Here is an 18,343-nt window from a genome sequence, read left to right on the forward strand (position 1 = left end):
GAAACATGGCTCAGGGATGGACAGGACTGACAGCTTAATGTTCCAGGATACAAATGCTACAGGAAGGAGACAGAAAGGGAGGCAAGAGAGGAGGGGGAGTGGCATTTTTGATAAGGGATAGCATTACAGCTGTGCTGAGGGAGGATATTCCTGGAAATATATGCAGGGAGGTTATTTGGGTGGAACTGAGAAATAAGAAAGGGATGATCACCTTATTGTGATTGTATTATAGACCCCCCAATAGTCAGAGGGAAATTGAGAAACAAACTTGTAAGGAGAAAGTGAGGACAGCAGATGCTGGAGATGATAGTCGAGAGTGTGGTGCTGGAAAAGCACAGCAGGTCAGGCAGCATCCGAGGAGCAAGAGAATCAACATTTCGAGCACAAGCCCTTCATCAGAAACTGGGGGGAGGGAATGGAGAACAGATGGGAAGCTAGGAAAGTGATTGCTGGGCCTCTTGCTGAGATATTTGTATCATTGATAGTCACGGGTGAGGTGCCGGAAGACTGGAGGTTGGCAAACGTGGTGCCACTGTTTATGAAGGGCGGTAAAGACAAACCAGGGAACTGTAGACCAGTGAACCTGACCTCGGTGGTGGGCATGTTGTTGGAGGGAATCCTGAGGGACTGGATGTATACATCTAGAGAGGATGCATCCCCAGGTTGCTGAGAGAGTTAAGGGAGTAAATTATGGAGCCGTTGACAGAAATTTCCTCGGCTGATCTGAGTGTACAGGATTAATCCTGGAAGACTGGAGCACTGTAAATGTGAAACCGCAGTTTAAGAAAGGACTAAAGGATAACCCAGGGAACTACAGACCTGTCAGCCTGACATCAATAGTGGGAAAACTGATGGGAGGCCATCAGACAGGAGAAGGTAAATACACACACTGAGACCAAAAATGAGTTAATAATACTCACTAAAGGGCAGGTCATGTCTGACAAATTTACTCGAGTTCTTTGAAGGGGTTACACGCACAGTGGATGAGGGTAATGCTGTAGATTTTCAGAAAGCATTTGATACAGTACCCCATGGCAGTCTGGTTAGCAAATGAAAAGGGTTTGGGGTTGATGGGTCCTTGGCAACATGGATGAGACATTGGCTAAAAGACAGGAAACAGAGGGTACCAATAGATAGCCATTTCTCAGATTGGAGACAAGGTGAAAGTGGTGTCCCCAGGGATTGGTGTTGGGGACCCTTGCTTTTTCGGATTTTTATAAATGATTTGAGGTTGTACGTTGAGGGCAAAATCTCTAAATGTGTTGGTGATCCTAAGTTCAGGAAAATAGTGAATTGTGAGGACGATGCTGAGTGACTTCAGAGGGACATTGTTAAGTTGGCCAAATGGGCAGATGAATTCAATGCAGAGAAATATGACGTGTTGCATTTTGATAGATGAAACACAGAGACAATACAGGCTCAATGGTGTGATTTTCAAGGGACACAGGAGCAAGGGGACCTCAGGGTTCATGTGGATGAGTCTCTGAAGACAGCAGACAAGTTGAAACTGTTGTTGAAAAGGCTTATAGGACCCTTGGCAGAGAGTGTAGAAGCAAGGAAGTGGTGCTCTACCTCTATAAATCATTGGTCAAATCAGATTTGAGAGTATTGTGTTCAATTCTGGGCACCTTACTTAAGGAAAAATACCCTGGAGAGAGTTCAATGGAGAATTACACCAGAAATTAGGGAATTTTAGTAACAAGGAAAGATTAGAGCAACTGGACTAATTCTCTTTGGGGCAGAGAAAATTAAGAGGTGACCTTATTGAGACAGTCGAAGTTGTGAAAAGACTTGACAGGGTAAAGAAAGATGTTCTGTTTTCACTTGCTGATATGCCAGTAACTAGGGATCACAGTTTCAAGATTGTCAGCAATAAGGTGAGGAGTAAGATGAGGAGAAACGTCTTTACTCAGAGACCTGTTAGGATTTGGAATGCACTGCCTGGGAGATTGGTGCAGGCAGATTCCACAGGTTTCAAAAGACAGTTGAATATATGTTTGAAAGGGAGGAATTTCGAGGGCTGCAGAAATAGGGCTAGCAAGTGGGACCAGCTGGGAAATTCTGTCAGGAGCTGGTACAGACACGATGGGTGGAATGGCCTGCTTCTAAACTGTAAAATTCAATGATTCTACGCAATCCTAATCCAAACTATGAAGCAGCTACAACAGCATCATTGGGTGTGGTTATTTGAAACGTCATGTGTTTGCCCAAGAGGGTTGTTAAGTTTGCTCTGTGTAATGAATCTTGGAAAGGTGACATCTGCTGACAATTTCCACAGAATTACAGAACTGACCATCCTATCCCCAAGGAACATGGGTAGATCTGCACTTCAATGTGGTACTGAATCCCAAAGGGAAGAACCCTCCACCTCATTTGGCACTCATTCCCACAGAGCAAAAAACTCCATCTAATGTAGTACTGAGTCACACAGAGTAAATGAGCACCCCGCTGCACGATGCGAATCCCACTGAAGCAAGAGTGTAATACACTCTAAAACTCCAATCTGTAAATCGAAACAATCTTTACATTCTTAAAAATTTAATTAGGAGTTTAGACATTATAAGCATACATCAAACAACCACAGTTTCAGGCTAAAATGAATGTATAAGAAGTAATTTGAAAAGCTAATGGAATGTTTGTGACCAGTACAGCTACAATACTGCACAGTGGAAAACCAATTCTTAATGATGGAAACTACAAGGTACAAATCTACCTCCAAACACCTCCATGCAACACCTCCAGGGCAAATGGTCACATACGAACCTGTACATTGGTCCATCACTAACCTTGTTTTTGACCTCAGTGCAGACCCCCTCTATCAGATTCTCCAGCACGTGCACATGGCCCTGTCCCGCTGCCAAATGAATACTGCTATTTCCTTCCTGGGTTGGAAATGAAGTTTTAGAGACCTAATGTTAACCATGGGACAAATCATGTTGAGACCAGCAAGAATTTAGTATGGTGATGGGGAGGGGTCTGGCACCCACACCGAAAATACCTTGTCTTGAAACTGGTGGTCACAGCCGAGGGCATGAAGATGCATCACTACGTCCAACTGGCCATTTTCTGCAGCCAGTAGTAATGGCGTCTTTCCAGCCTAAAAAACAAAATGTGGTCCAGTAATTGAGACAAAAACACAGACATTCTGTGCATCGAATTGCATTGCTCAAGCATCCCAGCCACACAACACACATCCCCCTTTAATACCATCACATGTGGATAGGACTGGGAACAGCTCGGGATCTGAAAATGAAGAATATCAAGAAAGAAAGACACTAACTACCAGGGCAGTATCAACAAAACAAGAACATTGCAGGAGCTGAGAGAAGGGCATAAGTACAGGAGTGTGAGAGGACATTTCCGATTTTTATTCATCCACAGAATGAGGGCGTTACTGGATAGACCACTATTTATAGCCCATCCCTAATTGCCCAGAGGGCAGTTAAGAGTCAATCACATTGCTGTGGAGTCACACGTCGGTCAGGCCAGGTTAAGGACGGCAGTTTCCTTCGTGAGCCAAGTGGGCTTTTCTGATAATCAACAATGGAGTCGTAGTCATCACGAGACTCTTAATTCCAGATATTTACTGAATTCAAATTCAAATTGGAACCTGGTCCACAGAACCATACCTGGATCGTGCCACAAAGCCATTGCTTCCCAACTTCAGAGAACCTCCTCCAACAGAAGAGTGATACAAATGCCTCCTCGTTTATCACAGCAGAGGGGGTAGATTAAAGGATAGTTGCAGATAAGCAGGTCCCATTCACTTTGTCCTGTTTCTTACTGAGAATTGTGGAATGACAGAGTCAGTGAAACTAACAGTAAGCTGGGGAAATCCCTATTTAATACTCACACCATCATATCATACACACAGCAACAGAGTGTACAAGTATTACAGTATATGAAGGTTAATGAGCACCACAGCAGTGAACGTCTGGTTGGTAATAGCTCTCACCTCATCAGGTTCGTCCAGTGGGATCTCCTCTAGCTCCTCCATTGTGTAGCAGATAATATTCAGGTGTCCCTGGTGAGCAGCACAGTGGTGCATACTCTGTCCAATCTGAATAGAATCCAAATGAATGAATGCATAATAAATTCTTTCCAACTCGATTGTGTTACTGATTGTATTTTGATAATCCAGCTCTCTCACACAGTCACACCCCTGTATTACTGACGGCATTCTTACTAAAGAAAATTCATCTCCATCAGTCACTCAGTAATACCTCCTCCCAGTACCTTGTCATAGAGTCAGAGAGATGTACAGCATGGAAACAGACCCTTCGGTCCAACCCGTCCACACCGACCAGATCACCCAACCCAATCTAGTCCCACCTGCCAACACCCGGCCCATATCCCTCCAAACCCTTCCTATTCATATACCCATCCAAATGCCTCTTAAATGTTGTAATTGTACCAGCCCCCACCACATCCTCTGGCAGCTCATTCCATACACGTACCACCCTCTGTGTGAAAAAGTTGCCTCGTAGCTCTCTTTTATATCTTTCCCTTGCATAACGTATTGTAATGGCCTTTATCCAAAGCTTCAGATTTTGACACAATAACATCTTCACAAAAGCACTTTGTGTCCCACCATCAACACAAAATAAGACACAATGTTTAACAGAATTGGGGGCAACAGGTGAAAAGTAAAAATAATTTTATTTACATAATTTGGTCATTACCTTCAAATTTCATTCAAATATTCTGTCTCTCAAAGTATCCATCGTATTATTCAATGTTGCTTCAATGCTACTGTTAGTCCAGCTCCCTTCAGCTCAATAACCTTCCACCCCAGCATCATCGATAACTTCTGGTATCTTGACAGATATTCATCCAAATCCCTCACACTGGGAGAGTACTGGGGATGCTGGAAACTGGAAATAAAAACAGAAAGTGCTATCCCCTCCCCCAGATCTGGTAGCATCTATTATAATGTTTTTTTCAGATCTGAAGGGTGGTAGGTGTGTGATAAAATGGGTTAAGGGCGTTGCCATTTTAAGTCACCATTTGTTCTGAAGCTCATTTTTCTGTCCTGCAAGCTTGAAAAACATATCCATGAAAGAAGTGTCACTCCTGGTGAAGCAACAACACAGGATTACTTTCCATGTCAAACAGTAGAAGCGTCAAGTGACAGCCAGAATTAAGTGATCGTGCACCCAGTGAATCAGATCTAAGCTTTGCAGTTGTGAACAGTGATGGACAATTAAATGACTCATTGGAGGAATAGGCTCAACAAATATTCCTATCCTCAATAATATGGGGAGAGGGCTGCCCATGAATGTAAAATACGAGGCTAAAGCATCTTCAGCCCTCTCAGCCCTCTCCAGAGATTGTCACCATCACAACTTCAGCCAATTCGATCACTCCATGTGGTATCAAGATGGTTGTGGTCGTTGGGCGTCAGTCGTTTCAGCTCTCGGTCACCTCTGCACGAGATCCTCAAAGCAGTGTCCCATGCCCAAATATCTTCAGCTGATTCAGCAATGACCTTCCCTCCATCACTAGGTCAGAAGTGGGGACGTTTGCAGATGATTACACAATGTTCAGCACCATTCATAACTCCTCAGATGCTGAAGCAGTCCATGTCCAAACAGGGACAAAACCCAGACAATATCCTAACCTGCAATCTTCTTCCTGACCTCTCCGCCCCCACCCCCACTCCAGCCTATCACCCTCACCTTGACCTCCGTCCACCTATCGCATTTCCAACGCCCCTCCTCCCTACCTTTTATCTCAGCCTGCTGGACACACTTTCCTCATTCCTGATGAAGGGCTCATGCCCGAAACGTCGATTCTTGTGATCCTTGGATGCTGCCTGACCTGCTGCGCTTTTCCAGCACCACATTTTCAGCTCCGATCTCCTATATTAGGCTGACAAATGGCAAGTAACATTTGCACCACACAAGTGCCGAGCAATGACCATCTCAAACAACAGAAAATCTAGCTAACCTCTACTGACATTCAATTAGCACTACCATTGCTGAACTCTCCACTATCAACCTCTAATACCACTGACCAGAAACTGAACTAGACTAGCCACATAAATGAGGTAAAAACAATGACTGCAGATGCTGGAAACCAGATTCTGGATTAGTGGTGCTGGAAGAGCACAGCAGTTCAGGCAGCATCCAACGAGCTTCGAAATCGACGTTTCGGGCAAAAGCCCTTCATCAGGAATAAAGGCAGTGAGCCTGAAGCGTGGAGAGATAAGCTAGAGGAGGGTGGGGGTGGGGAGAAAGTAGTATAGAGTACAATGGGTGAGTGGGGGAGGGGATGAAGGTGATAGGTCTGGGAGGAGAGGGTGGAGTGGATAGGTGGAAAAGGAGATAGGCAGGTCGGACAAGTCCGGACAAGTCATGGGGACAGTTACTGAGCTGGAAGTTTGGAACTAGGATGAGGTGGGGGAAGGGGAAATGAGGAAACAAATACTGTGCTGACAGAACAGGTCAGAGATTGAGAACCCAGCCACATAAACAACCATTTACTCCCACCACCACTGATGCACTATAGCACCAAAGTGTACCATTTACAATGTGCAGCACAGAATTTTGTTAAATTTCCTTAGATATTTCAAACCCACACCATTACCATCTAGAAGGACCCGGGCAGCAGATACATTGGGAACATCGCCATCTACAAGATCCTCTCCAAACCAGTCACCATCCTGACTTTGAAATATGTCACTACTCCTTCAATGTTGCTAGCTCAAAATTCTGGCACTCCCTACCTAACAGCACATGGCCTTCAGCAGTTCAAGAAGGTCAAAACCACACAACACCAGGTTAGAGTCCAACAGGTTTAATTGGAAGCACACTAGCTTTCGGAGCGACGCTCCTTCATCAGGTGATAGTGGAGGGGTCAGTCCTAACGCACAGAATTTATCGCAAACATTTACAGTGTGATGTAACTGAAATGATACGTTGAAAAATACCTCGATTGTTTGTTCAAGAAGGTAGCATCTCGTGAATAAATAAAACAACTCATCTTCCAGCTCGACATTTTCTGGACCCATTAACTTCAGGCCACGAACTCTGCCCTCCACTTTGATTCCGTGTTTCGCCAGCTGGCCGTCTGTATTTTGTTTCAATGGCTTCTCTTTCTTTCAGAGAGAGTTATTCTTTACTTTGCCATTAACCCTCCAGGTGGACCAGGGCTTCCATGACTCGTACCTTTGCCTTTCGTTCAATGATATCATTGTCATTTAAACTTTCCCAACCTCTGACCTATTCCTGACCTTCCTTTTTCCTTATTGTGACCATCTCCCAACACATCTGCCCCCCCACCACCCCACACCCCATCACATTTTGAATTCTTTTCACTTCCAATGAACCATATTCGAGTTGAAACATTTACTCCCTTTCTTTCTCCATAGATGCTGCCAGACCTGCTGTGGTTTCCCAGTACTTTCTGTTTTCATTTTTTACATTTTTATTTGTAACCTCTGCACCCAGAGCTCCCATTCGAATAAATGTATCTCTACTGATGTTAAAGCAGCTCTCTCATGCAGTTAGTTGACAACAACTCTCTCAGTTCACCGTGTCACTATTTCTACTGATGTTAATCCAGTTTCCTCATTCTGCTACTCAGTATTTGTCTCCAGCACCGTGTGTCACTGACTGCGGCTCAATCCAGTTCCCTCACATGATTGGGCTCAGTATCTCATCACAGCTAGTTCATTTATTCCACTTGTGATGCTATAAGAAAGTAGAGCCATTTTGTGCCAAGAGACTGATGCAATTGCTTAATATTTGAATTTTGAGATGCTGTTTCGAACCTGCTTGTGAAACTATTCCAGTGCTGCTCTATACTCACGTCACCCCAGATAGGACTGCCATCTGGAAATTACCGAGTTCCTGATGGTAACCTTCGCTCCGGCATTGACTAGGATCTGTAAGAGTTGAAGATGGCCAAACCAGGCTGCGAGAAGGGCTGGTGTCATTCCAAACTACAAGTGAAGAAAAGTATTTTGCTTGAAATGTGCAATATTTATTCAGCTTATAGAAGAGCTGGTGTACTATATCGAAGATGTTTTATATCATGAGTCCTTGATTTTTAACATTGTTAATATTAAAGTTGTTCAACAGACCGTGACTAGAGTAATATGGAGTATGTGGAAACAAAAGGTCACAATGGGTTATTCACCAGCAACCAAATCTGGCCACCAATTACAACGGGCCCAGAAATCAAACAGCCTGCATTTTCCAACATCAGGTAAAGAAGAGAAAGAGGTAAAGTCTCTCATTGCAGAAAAAAAGGTCTTCCCATGTAAATAACAGTTAAAACCAGTTTAACAGCAGGGAGTATTACAACCACCATTTATCACTAACACATTTACAATATCAGAACTGGATGGTAAAACCTGCTCTCCAGAGTCAGCTCATGAAGCAAAAAGGGACTTCTTTGCATGCTGTCTGTTTTTATGACTGTCGTAAGTGTTAGCTAAGGGTGATGCCTATGAAACGGAGGACAAATCATTGACCTGGATATAAGAAAATGGGTGACTAGCAGCAGACTGAGACAGGATAATAGCAGTTACTCGTTTATTCATCGTTTAGATGGTGGGACAAAAGCTCCATATCCCCCACTGTGGGGCAGCACAGTGACTCAGGGGTTAGCGCTGCTGCCTCACAGCACCAAGGACTCAGGATTGATTTCAACCTCGGGTGACTGTCTGTGCGGAGTCCGTGCATTCACCCCTTGGCTGTGGGTTTCCTCCGGGTGCTCCAATCTCCTCCCACCATCCAAAGATGTGCAGGTCAGGTGAATTGCCATGTTAAATTGCCTGTAATGTTCAAGGATGTATCGGTTATGTGCATTAGTCAGAGATAAATATAGAATGATAGGGTAGGGGAATGGATCTTTGTGAGTTATTCTTTGGGGGGGGGTCGGTGTGGACTTGTTGGGCCAAAGGGTCAGTTTCCACACTGTAGGGAATCTGTGATTCTATTCCATGATTCTCTGATCCAAATATGTCCATGACACAAAGCTAGGCAGCATTGTAAGCAGTGTAGATGGACTGTGTACAAAAAGATTTTCAAAGATCAAGTGACTGAGCAAAACTGTAGCTAATGCATTTTAATAAATAAAGGCAAATGTCAATTTATTACACTCAAGGAAACTTCAATCACATGCAGCTTCCCTTGGGTTCAGGTGATGCCAGCAGTCTGTTCAGCCACAAGGATTAGCTTTGGACCTACACTACCACATGAGAGAAAGAGAGAGAGAGAAAGAAAGAGAGAGGAAATGAAAGAGAAAGACAGACAGAAAGAAAAAGAGAGAAAGAAAGCAAGAGAAAAACACCGAAAAAAAGAGAGAGAGAGAGATTGTTTGACTATTTCCCACATAAGCCAAGTCTTCCCTCAGTAGACACTTAAAACATTGTCCTCAAGCACATAATTATTAGTTTAAAACCCATCAACTCCACAGAGCTTTTACACTCTGTTATGAAGTTGAAGGTGTGTACTGTACCTTTAAGAAAGCGTGAAGCTGACCAATGAGGAGACACTAAGTGTACTGAACAATTTAAAGATGTAACATTCGGCTGTAAACTAGATACCCATTGTTTTCGCAGCAGTTCGAATTTAACCAGTTTAAATTATGCCCCAAGATATTGAACCAATGAGACGATCTGATGTTTGGGGTATAAAAATGCAGATAATTTAGACAGTTAGGCAGAGAAAGAGCACCTTCTGCCATCGAAAGACTGCTATTCAAAACACTCTCCAAAAGGTACCTTTTTCATATGAAACATCTTTGAAGTAGAAGACCAAAGACGACCCAGGGAGATCTACAAACAGATCGACACCGGAGACAATGGCCACTGCTTAGTTTTTTAAAAAATTGAGTTTCTGTAAATTTAATAGGGGCTTTATTGGATCAGTGGATTGTTATAGAGTGGGAGGGAGATAACAAATCTTTTAGAGAAAGGAGACTTAGAGCTGTAAATAGTTGGTTAATGTTCACTTCTGGAGTTAAAGAATAAAATTGTGTTTTTTTCTTTAAATAGTGGAATCTGGGTAGTTTTCTGTCACTCATACTTTAACAGATCACAAGGCAAAGTGAGCTTTTCTGGGTGTTTGGCTGAATTAGCAGAAAGGTTTATCGTTGTGTCCTAACAGTTTGGGGCTCAGGTCTGTGATTTGGACAGGTTAGACAGATCTAGGCTAACATCTGGATAGATTTGAACAGATTTGAGATACGAAAGATCCTAGCAGATTTAAACACTTGCTGATTAGTGTCCTAGATCTTTAAATAAAACATGGGTGATACAATTTGTTTAATTTTGCTGACTTATGGTTGGTTAATTTAAAAGTGAGAGAAATGGCTCTTAAAATTGCTAAAGAGGTTCTGGAGTTTGAAGACAATTCGCTAATTTGCCATGAAAGCTTAGAAAGAAAGAAAAAGACCATACTTTTAGAGGGTTTGGGAGTCACAGAACGAGAGGGCATCGGTTTAGGGTGAGGGGGGAAAGATATAAAAGAGACCTAAGGGGCAACTTTTTCACACAGAGGGTGGTACGTGTATGGAATGAGCTGCCAGAGGATGTGGTGGAGGCTGGTACAATTGCAACATTTAAGAGGCACTTGGATGTGTATATGAATAGGAAGGGTTTGGAGGGATATGGGCCGGGTGCTGGCAGGTGGGACTAGATTGGGTTGGGATATCTGGTTGGCATGGACAGGTTGGACCAAAGGGTCTGTTTCCATGCTGTACATCTCTATGACTCTATAATTAGCAAAGAAGTTAGAATTGGGCTTAACCCAGGACAAAACCAAAGCTGAAATTATGAGGAAGTTACGCTTACACTTAGCTGTGTCAGAGAAACGGACAAGTGCAGTAGTGTTAGAAAAACTTAAATTACAATTGAAGAAAATGGAGTTAGAAGATAAAGAGAGAGAGAGAGAGAGAGAGGAAAGGAAAGGGAGAGAGAAAGAGAGAGAATTTCAACTTCAGAAGTTGCGACTTAGTCAGCAAAGTCGTTAATAGGATGGAGATGAAGAGAGAAGGTAGTGATATACACAAATATGTTAAAATACTGTCACATTTTGATGAGAAAGATGTCGAAGCCTTCTTTATTTCATTTGAAAAACTGGCTAGGCAGATGGAGTGGTCAGAGGACTTACGGGTAATGCTAGTTCAGACTAAACTGGTCGGCAAAACTAGTGAGACATTTGCCGCACTGTCAGATGAGGGGTCAAGAGATTATAAAGAGGTTAAACAGGCTATTTTAGGTGCTTATGAATTGGTACCAGAAACACCTATTCAGCGGTTCAGAAACATAAAGAAGGAACCAGGTCAGACTTAGGTTGGATTCGAAAGTACTAAACGTCGTCATTTTGATAGATGGGTAAAAATAGATAAAACCTCCAGAGAGTTTATTCTGCTGGAGGTGTTGAAAAACTCACTTCCAGAGATGGTAAGAATTCATGTGGGTGAATAGAAAGTTCAAGAAGTGAGAAGAGCAGCAGAGAAGGCAGGTGAAAATACAGTGGTGCGTAAAGGAAAGGTCAGCTTCTGGTAAGAATAGAAATTGGGAGAAGGGGAGACCCTACACTACAAAACAACGAGTAGAGAACACTAGTAATTGTTTACCACAGGTTAAAAAAGAAGCCCAAGAGGGTGGGAAGGAAGTGTTTCCACTGTGGTAAAGTGGGATATGTGAAGTCACAGTGCTGGTCGTTAAAGAAAGGCACTCTGGGAAAAGATGTGGTAGAAGAAGCTAAACCAGTGGCATTAGTGAAGGTAGTAAAGGAAATCCCAAGAGGAGCCGAGGAGCTGCAGGGGAGTACACAGCCGAGGCAGGGGCTGGGTATGGAGTTAGTACCCGATCTGTACAAAGGATTCACCTCTGTGGGTAAAGTTTACTCAGAAGGAACAGGGGGAGAAGGGAAAGAAGTTATAATTTTGAGAGTTACAGGATCTAACCAGTCTCAAATAAAAAGAGATGAACATATTTGCACTCCAACCTGTTGCCCGAGACAGTGGTAATTTGGGATAGGCAGACAGAAATTTAGCATTCCCCGTGTAAGATCAGGTTGGAGTGCCAACTCAAGACTGGGGAAGTAACAGTGGGTGTGATTGACAGGGTGTCAGTTCCAGGAATTCAGTTTGTTCTTGGGAATGATTTGGCAGGATCCAAGGTGGGAATGACACCCTTTGTGGAGAAGCCCAAGGAAGACCAAAAAAGTGAGGAGTTAAAACAGAAATATCCTGGTATTTTCCCAGACTGTGTAGTAACAAGATCTCACTATCATAAGTCACAGCATGAAGCGAAAAATAAAGAGAAAGACGAAGGAGTTGAGGTTCAAGTTAGCGGATATTCTGTTTGACGTAACGGTGCAGGAAAAACCTGAACAGGCAGAGGGTCAGGCAGAAGTGTTTAGTCCTGAAAGGCTAAGGGACTTGCAACAGCAAGACAACACAATAAAAGGTATATATGTGGATACGTACCTCCGAAAAGGAGGCAGAGGATAATCATGAGGGTTATTATCTGAAAGACAGAACGCTAAGATGGAAATGGAGACCACGCCAAGTTAGTGCAGAGGAGAAATGGACCGAATTACACCAGATTGCGTTGCCAATAGTATACAGGCAGGAAGTGTTACGGGTAGCACATGAACTACCTGTAGGAGGTCACCTTGGAGTACAAGAGACTCATTTCTATTGGTCTGGAATGCACAAGGATGTGGTTACCTTTTGCTGTATATGTCATATATGCCAAATGGTAAGTAAGCCACAGGTGGTAATAAAAACCAGCACCTTTGTTGCTAATTTCCACATTCGAAGAACCTTTCACGCGGGTTATAATTGATTGTGTAGGTCCCCACCCGAGAACTAAAAGTGGGAACCAGTACTTGTTAACTATAATGGATGTGTCTATCAGATTTGTGCAGGCAATTCCATTACGGAGTATTAAGGCAAAAAGAGTGGCAGAGAAGTTAATAGCTTTCTTCATGTGGTATGGGCTACCCAGAGAGATTCAGTCAGCCCAAGGGGCTAGTTTTACTGCTCGGCTATTTAAGGAAGTGATGGCTAGCTTAGGTATACTTGACTTTAAATCCAGTGTGTATCATCCTGAATCCCAGGGAGCTTTGGAAAGGTGACATCAGACCCTGAAGAACATACTGTCAGGGTTACCTGAGTGATTGGGATAAAGGTATCCCATTCATATTGTTTGGCATTAGAGACTCCCCAAACTAATCTACTTGGTTTACTCACTTTGAGTTAATATTCAGACATGAAGTGAGAGGCCCTTTGAAATTAATTAAAGAGAAATTGACAGGACCAAAGTCAGAAGGGCCGGGTGCTGGCAGGTGGGATATCTGGTCGGTGTGGACGGGTTGGACCGAAGGGTCTGTTTCCGTGCTGTACATCTCTATGACTCTATGACTATCTCACACTTGGATTATGTATCGGAGGTGAAGGAGAGATTAAATCAGGTAGGTGAACTAGCTAAACAGCACCTGAAGAGGACACAACATAAAATGAAGCAGGTGGCAGATAAAAACTCTGAAGTTCAGACATTTTCCTGTAGGGATGACGTAGGAGTATTGTTAACAAATATAGGAGATCCCTTCAAAGCCAGGTTTAGTGGTCCCCGTCAAACTGAGAAAAAGATGAGTCAGATAAATTATCTGGTAAAGATGCTGGATAGGAAAAGAACTATCAGGTATGTCATGTGAATATGATGAAACCTTATTATAACAGACAGAACGAACTGGACAAACATGTATTAGTTACTACCCCACAGAGGAATCATATCCAAATACTGTGGAGTTTGATGGGCCTCCAAATATGTTATACAATGAGGAAGTCCTTGAGGAGTGGGATAGGGTAGTTTCAGGAACAAAGAACACAGTTGAAAGGTTTATTGCAGCAGTGTGAGGACATATGCAGGATAAAGGTGGGGAGGGCTAATGCTATTGTGCATAAGGTAGAAGAAGGGAATGCTGTTCCAATAAAACAACACCCCTACAGACTTAATCATTTCAAAGCCACACAGGTCCAGAAGGAAGTGGATGTGATGCACAACGAAGATATCATCAAACCGAGTCAGAGCGAGTGGGGTTCACCAATTGTATCAGTTCCCAAACCTTGACAGGACTCAACGATTTTGTGTGGATTATCACAAGGTCAACACCGTAACAAAATCAGACTCATATCCAATACCAAGATTAGAGAACTGTATAGAGAAAGTTGGACAAGCCAGTTACATTACAAAGTTGGACTTACTGCATGGTTATTGGCAGGTATCTTTATCACAGAAAACAAATGAAATTTCTGTGTTTGTAACCCCAAATGGACTATATCAATTCAAAGTGATGACCTTTGGAATGAAGAACATACCCACCACATTCCAAAGACTCATGAGCAGAGTTGTGGCTGGGTTAGCAATCTGTGCAGTCTATCTGGACGATGTGGTGATCTTTAGTGAGTCCTGGAAAGATCACATGGTACAAGTTGGCAGAGCTCTTCGAACAATTAAGAGAAGCCAAACTGGTAATAAACTTAAATAAAACGGAATTCGCAAAAGCAGAGGTGACATTCTTGAGACATGACACCGGTCGTGGAAGGTTGACCCCAACAACGCAAAGACAAAGGCCATTGGGGAATTTCCACAACCAACCTTGAAGGAAGAGGTCCTTCGATTTTTGGGACAAAGTGGATTTTACCAAACTTGTTCCAAACTTCAGTGGTGTAGTGGCACCGTTAACAATTTGCTGAAGAAGAATACAAAGTTTTGGTGGACAGAACAATGCCAGGAGGCATTTAACAATTTAAAAGCAGTATTAACCACCACGCCGGTTTTAGCTACACCAAACTTTTTGAAACCCTTCAAAGTTGCACTCGATGTGAACAGGAGCTGGAGCTATACTGCTATGGGAAGGTGATGATGGAATTGAACTGACAGTTGGTTTCTTTTTAAAGAAATTCAACACCCACCAGAGAATTAATGTTTATGACATGAACAATGTGTCGGAGACAGTTGTGTACAAGGATCACAATCCTCTTACATTCTTGGAACAATTTAAAGACAAGAATATGAGACTATTTTGTTGGAATCTTATGGAGTCAGAGATATACAGCATGGAAACAGACCCTTTGGTCCAACCCGTCCATGCTGACCCAGATATCCCAAACCAACCAAGTCCCACCTGCCAGCACCTGGCCCATATCCCTCCAAACCCTTCCTATTCATATACCCATCCAAATGCCTCTTAAATGTTGTAATTGCACCACATCCTCTGGCAGCTCATTCCATACACGTACCACCCTCTGTGTGAAAAAGTTGCCCCTTAGGTCTCTTTTATATCTTTCCCCTCTCACTTTAAACCTATGTCCTCTATTTATGGACTTCCCCATCCCAGGGTTATGTTACAGACTTTTGATTTGCAAATAGTACATTTTGTAGGTCGTAAGAATGTGATAGCAGATGCATTATCGCGGATTTAATGGATAATGTATAGACAAGATTGAACAGATACCTATATATGTGTGTGTGTGTGTGTATGTGTGCAGAAGTTAATAAGAACTTAGATTAATGTCCTATGTATTTTATAGTAATGGGATTAAGAAATAGAGAAAAAAAAAAGCCATCTTTTCATTAGGATGGTTCAACGTTTCTTAAGGGGGGAGGTGTTGTGAAGTGAAGGCGTGTACTGTACCTTTAAGAGAGAGTGAAAACTGAAAAGCTGGCAGGCATCCATCATGTGACTGACTAGCAGGCACTAAGTGTACTGGATAATTTAAAGATGTAACATTTGGCTGTAAACTAGATACCTCGTTGTTTTCACAGCAGTTTGAATTTAACCAGTTTAATTTATGTGCCAAGATACTAAAACCCAATTGAAGTTGGATTTTACTGTTTTGACAACATCGAACCAATGAGACGATCTGATGTTTGGGGTATAAAAAAACAGGTATTTTGACAGTTAGGGAGAGAAAGAGCACCTTCTGCCATTGAAAGACTGCTATTCAAAACACTCTCCAAAAGGTATCTTTTTCCTATGAAACATCTTTGAAGTAGAAGACTGAAGATGTCCCAGGGAGATCTACGGAGGAAGATTGACTCCAGAGACAACAGCTACTGTCTGGAGTTTCTGTAATTTAATAGGGGCTTTATTCGATCAGTAGACTGTTATAGAGTGGGAGGGAGATGACAAATCTTTTAGAGAAAGGAGACTTAGAGCTGTAAATAGATGTTGTTTAATGTTCACTTTTGAATTTGAAGAATAAAATTGTGTTTTTTCTTTAAATAGTCGAATTTGGGTAGTTTTCTGTCACTAATACTTTAACAGATCACAAGGCAAGGTGAGCTTTTCTGTGTGTTGGTTTAATTAGCAGAAAGGTTTACTACCGTGTCATAACAACTCATTGATACAGAGGAAAGCAACATTGAGGCACTGGAACGGGTGCAGAGGAGGTTTACCAGGATGTTGCCTGGTATGGTAGGAAGATCCTATGAGGAAAGGCTGAGGCACTTGGGGCTGTTTTCATTGGAGAAAAGAAGGTTTAGGGGTGACTTGATAGAGGTGTACAAGAAGATTAGGGGTTTAGATAGGGTTGACCATGAGAACCTTTTTCCACGTATGGAGTCAGCTATTACGAGGGGACATAGCTTTAAATTAAGGGGTGGTAGGTGTAGGACTGATGTTAGGGGTAGGTTCTTCACTCAGCGAGTCGTGAGTTCATGGAATGCCCTGCCAGTAGCAGTGGTGGACTCTCCCTCTTTATGGGCATTTAAACAGGCATTGGATAGGCATATGGAGGATAGTGGGCTAGTGTAGGTTAGGTGGGCTTGGATCGGCGCAACATCGAGGGCCGAAGGGCCTGTACTGCGCCGTATTGTTCTATCTTCTACGTTCTATGCTTACAACTCAGTGCTGCAAACAGGTTGGAACTATTTTGTGACTTTGGTTTAAAGCAGTATCTTTTTCAGGGCACAGTTCAAAATTACAGAACATTAAAAGGTGCTGTCTCAACAGCTGGTACATGACGTTCAATCGCAGAATATCATGATTGCACAGAATAGTAAAGCAGGTTGAGAGGGGTAAATATGTTATTCCAGTAACTGTGTTATGTTTACAGCATAAAACTGGCTGGAAATCACCTACCCAACTGAACAAGAACATTCAGTCAAAGATATAAAGGTGATTAACTTTCTACACGAGTTCCCTAACAAACACACCTTGTCCTCAATGTCCACATTTGCATTATGATCCAGTAAAAGCTTCAAGGCATCTTCATTTCCACCTGCAACTGCCCAGTGCAATGCTGTTCTGTTCTCCTGGACCAACACACAACATGAACACAACCTTCGAGGATGCAATAAGCCGAGCAGTTTCTTTAAATGATCAACCCCACGTACCTACCCCATCCCTCAACCCCACTTACCCAACCCGTCCCCCAACCCCACTTACCCACCCCGTCCCCCAACCCCACTTACCCACCCCGTCCCTCAACCCCACTTACCCACCCCGTCCCTCAACCCCACTTACCCACCCCGTCCCTCAACCCCACCTACCCACCACGTCCCTCAACCCCACCTACCCACCCCGTCCCTCAACCCCACTTACCCACCCCGTCCCTCAACCCCACTTACCCACCCCGTCCCTCAACCCCACTTACCCACCCCGTCCCTCAACCCCACTTACCCACCACATCCCTCAACCCCACTTACCCAACCCGTCCCCCAACCCCACTTACCTACCCCGTCCCCCAACCCCACTTACCCACCCCGTCCCTCAACCCCACTTACCCACCCCGTCCCTCAAACCCACCTACCCACCCCGTCCCTCAACCCCACCTACCCACCCCGTCCCTCAACCCCACTTACCCACCACATCCCTCAACCCCACTTACCCACCCCGTCCCTCAACCCCACTTACCCACCACATCCCTCAACCCCACGTACCTACCCCATCCCTCAACCCCATTTACCCACCACATCCCTCAACCCCATTTACCCACCACATCCCTCAACCCCACTTACCCACCCCGTCCCTCAACCCCATTTACCCACCACATCCCTCAACCCCACTTACCCTACCGGTCCCCCAACCCCACTTACCCACCCCCTCCCTCAACCCCACTTACCCACCCCCTCCCTCAACCCCACTTACCCACCCCATCCCTCAACCCCATGTACCCACCCCATCCCTCAACCCCACTTACCCACCCCGTCCCTCAACCCCACTTACCCACCTCGTCCCTCAACCCCATGTACCCACCCCCTCCCTCAACCCCACTTACCCACCTCGTCCCTCAACCCCATGTACCCACCCCGTCCCTCAACCCCATGTACCCACCCCGTCCCTCAACCCCATGTACCCACCCCGTCCCT

General features: G+C 43.8%; 1 protein-coding gene across 1 annotated transcript in view; it reads right to left on the bottom strand.

Moving 5' to 3' along the window:
* The window catches only part of LOC140453987 (ankyrin repeat and death domain-containing protein 1A-like), a 58,844-nt gene extending 41,563 nt beyond the window's left edge, over nt 1–17,281 (bottom strand). Inside the window, exons 1-5 of the mRNA XM_072548896.1 lie at nt 17,189–17,281; nt 7,847–7,945; nt 3,956–4,060; nt 2,999–3,097; nt 2,787–2,882 (exon numbers count right to left, since the gene is read on the bottom strand). Of these exons, the coding sequence (XP_072404997.1) occupies nt 2,787–2,882; nt 2,999–3,097; nt 3,956–4,060; nt 7,847–7,939 (393 nt within the window). The 5' untranslated portion in view covers nt 7,940–7,945; nt 17,189–17,281. The remainder of the gene's footprint in view (nt 1–2,786; nt 2,883–2,998; nt 3,098–3,955; nt 4,061–7,846; nt 7,946–17,188) is intronic.
* Between the last annotated feature and the right edge of the window lie 1,062 nt (nt 17,282–18,343).

This window comes from Chiloscyllium punctatum, chromosome 28 (genome assembly GCF_047496795.1).
Source record: "Chiloscyllium punctatum isolate Juve2018m chromosome 28, sChiPun1.3, whole genome shotgun sequence".
Lineage (NCBI taxonomy): Eukaryota > Metazoa > Chordata > Chondrichthyes > Orectolobiformes > Hemiscylliidae > Chiloscyllium > Chiloscyllium punctatum.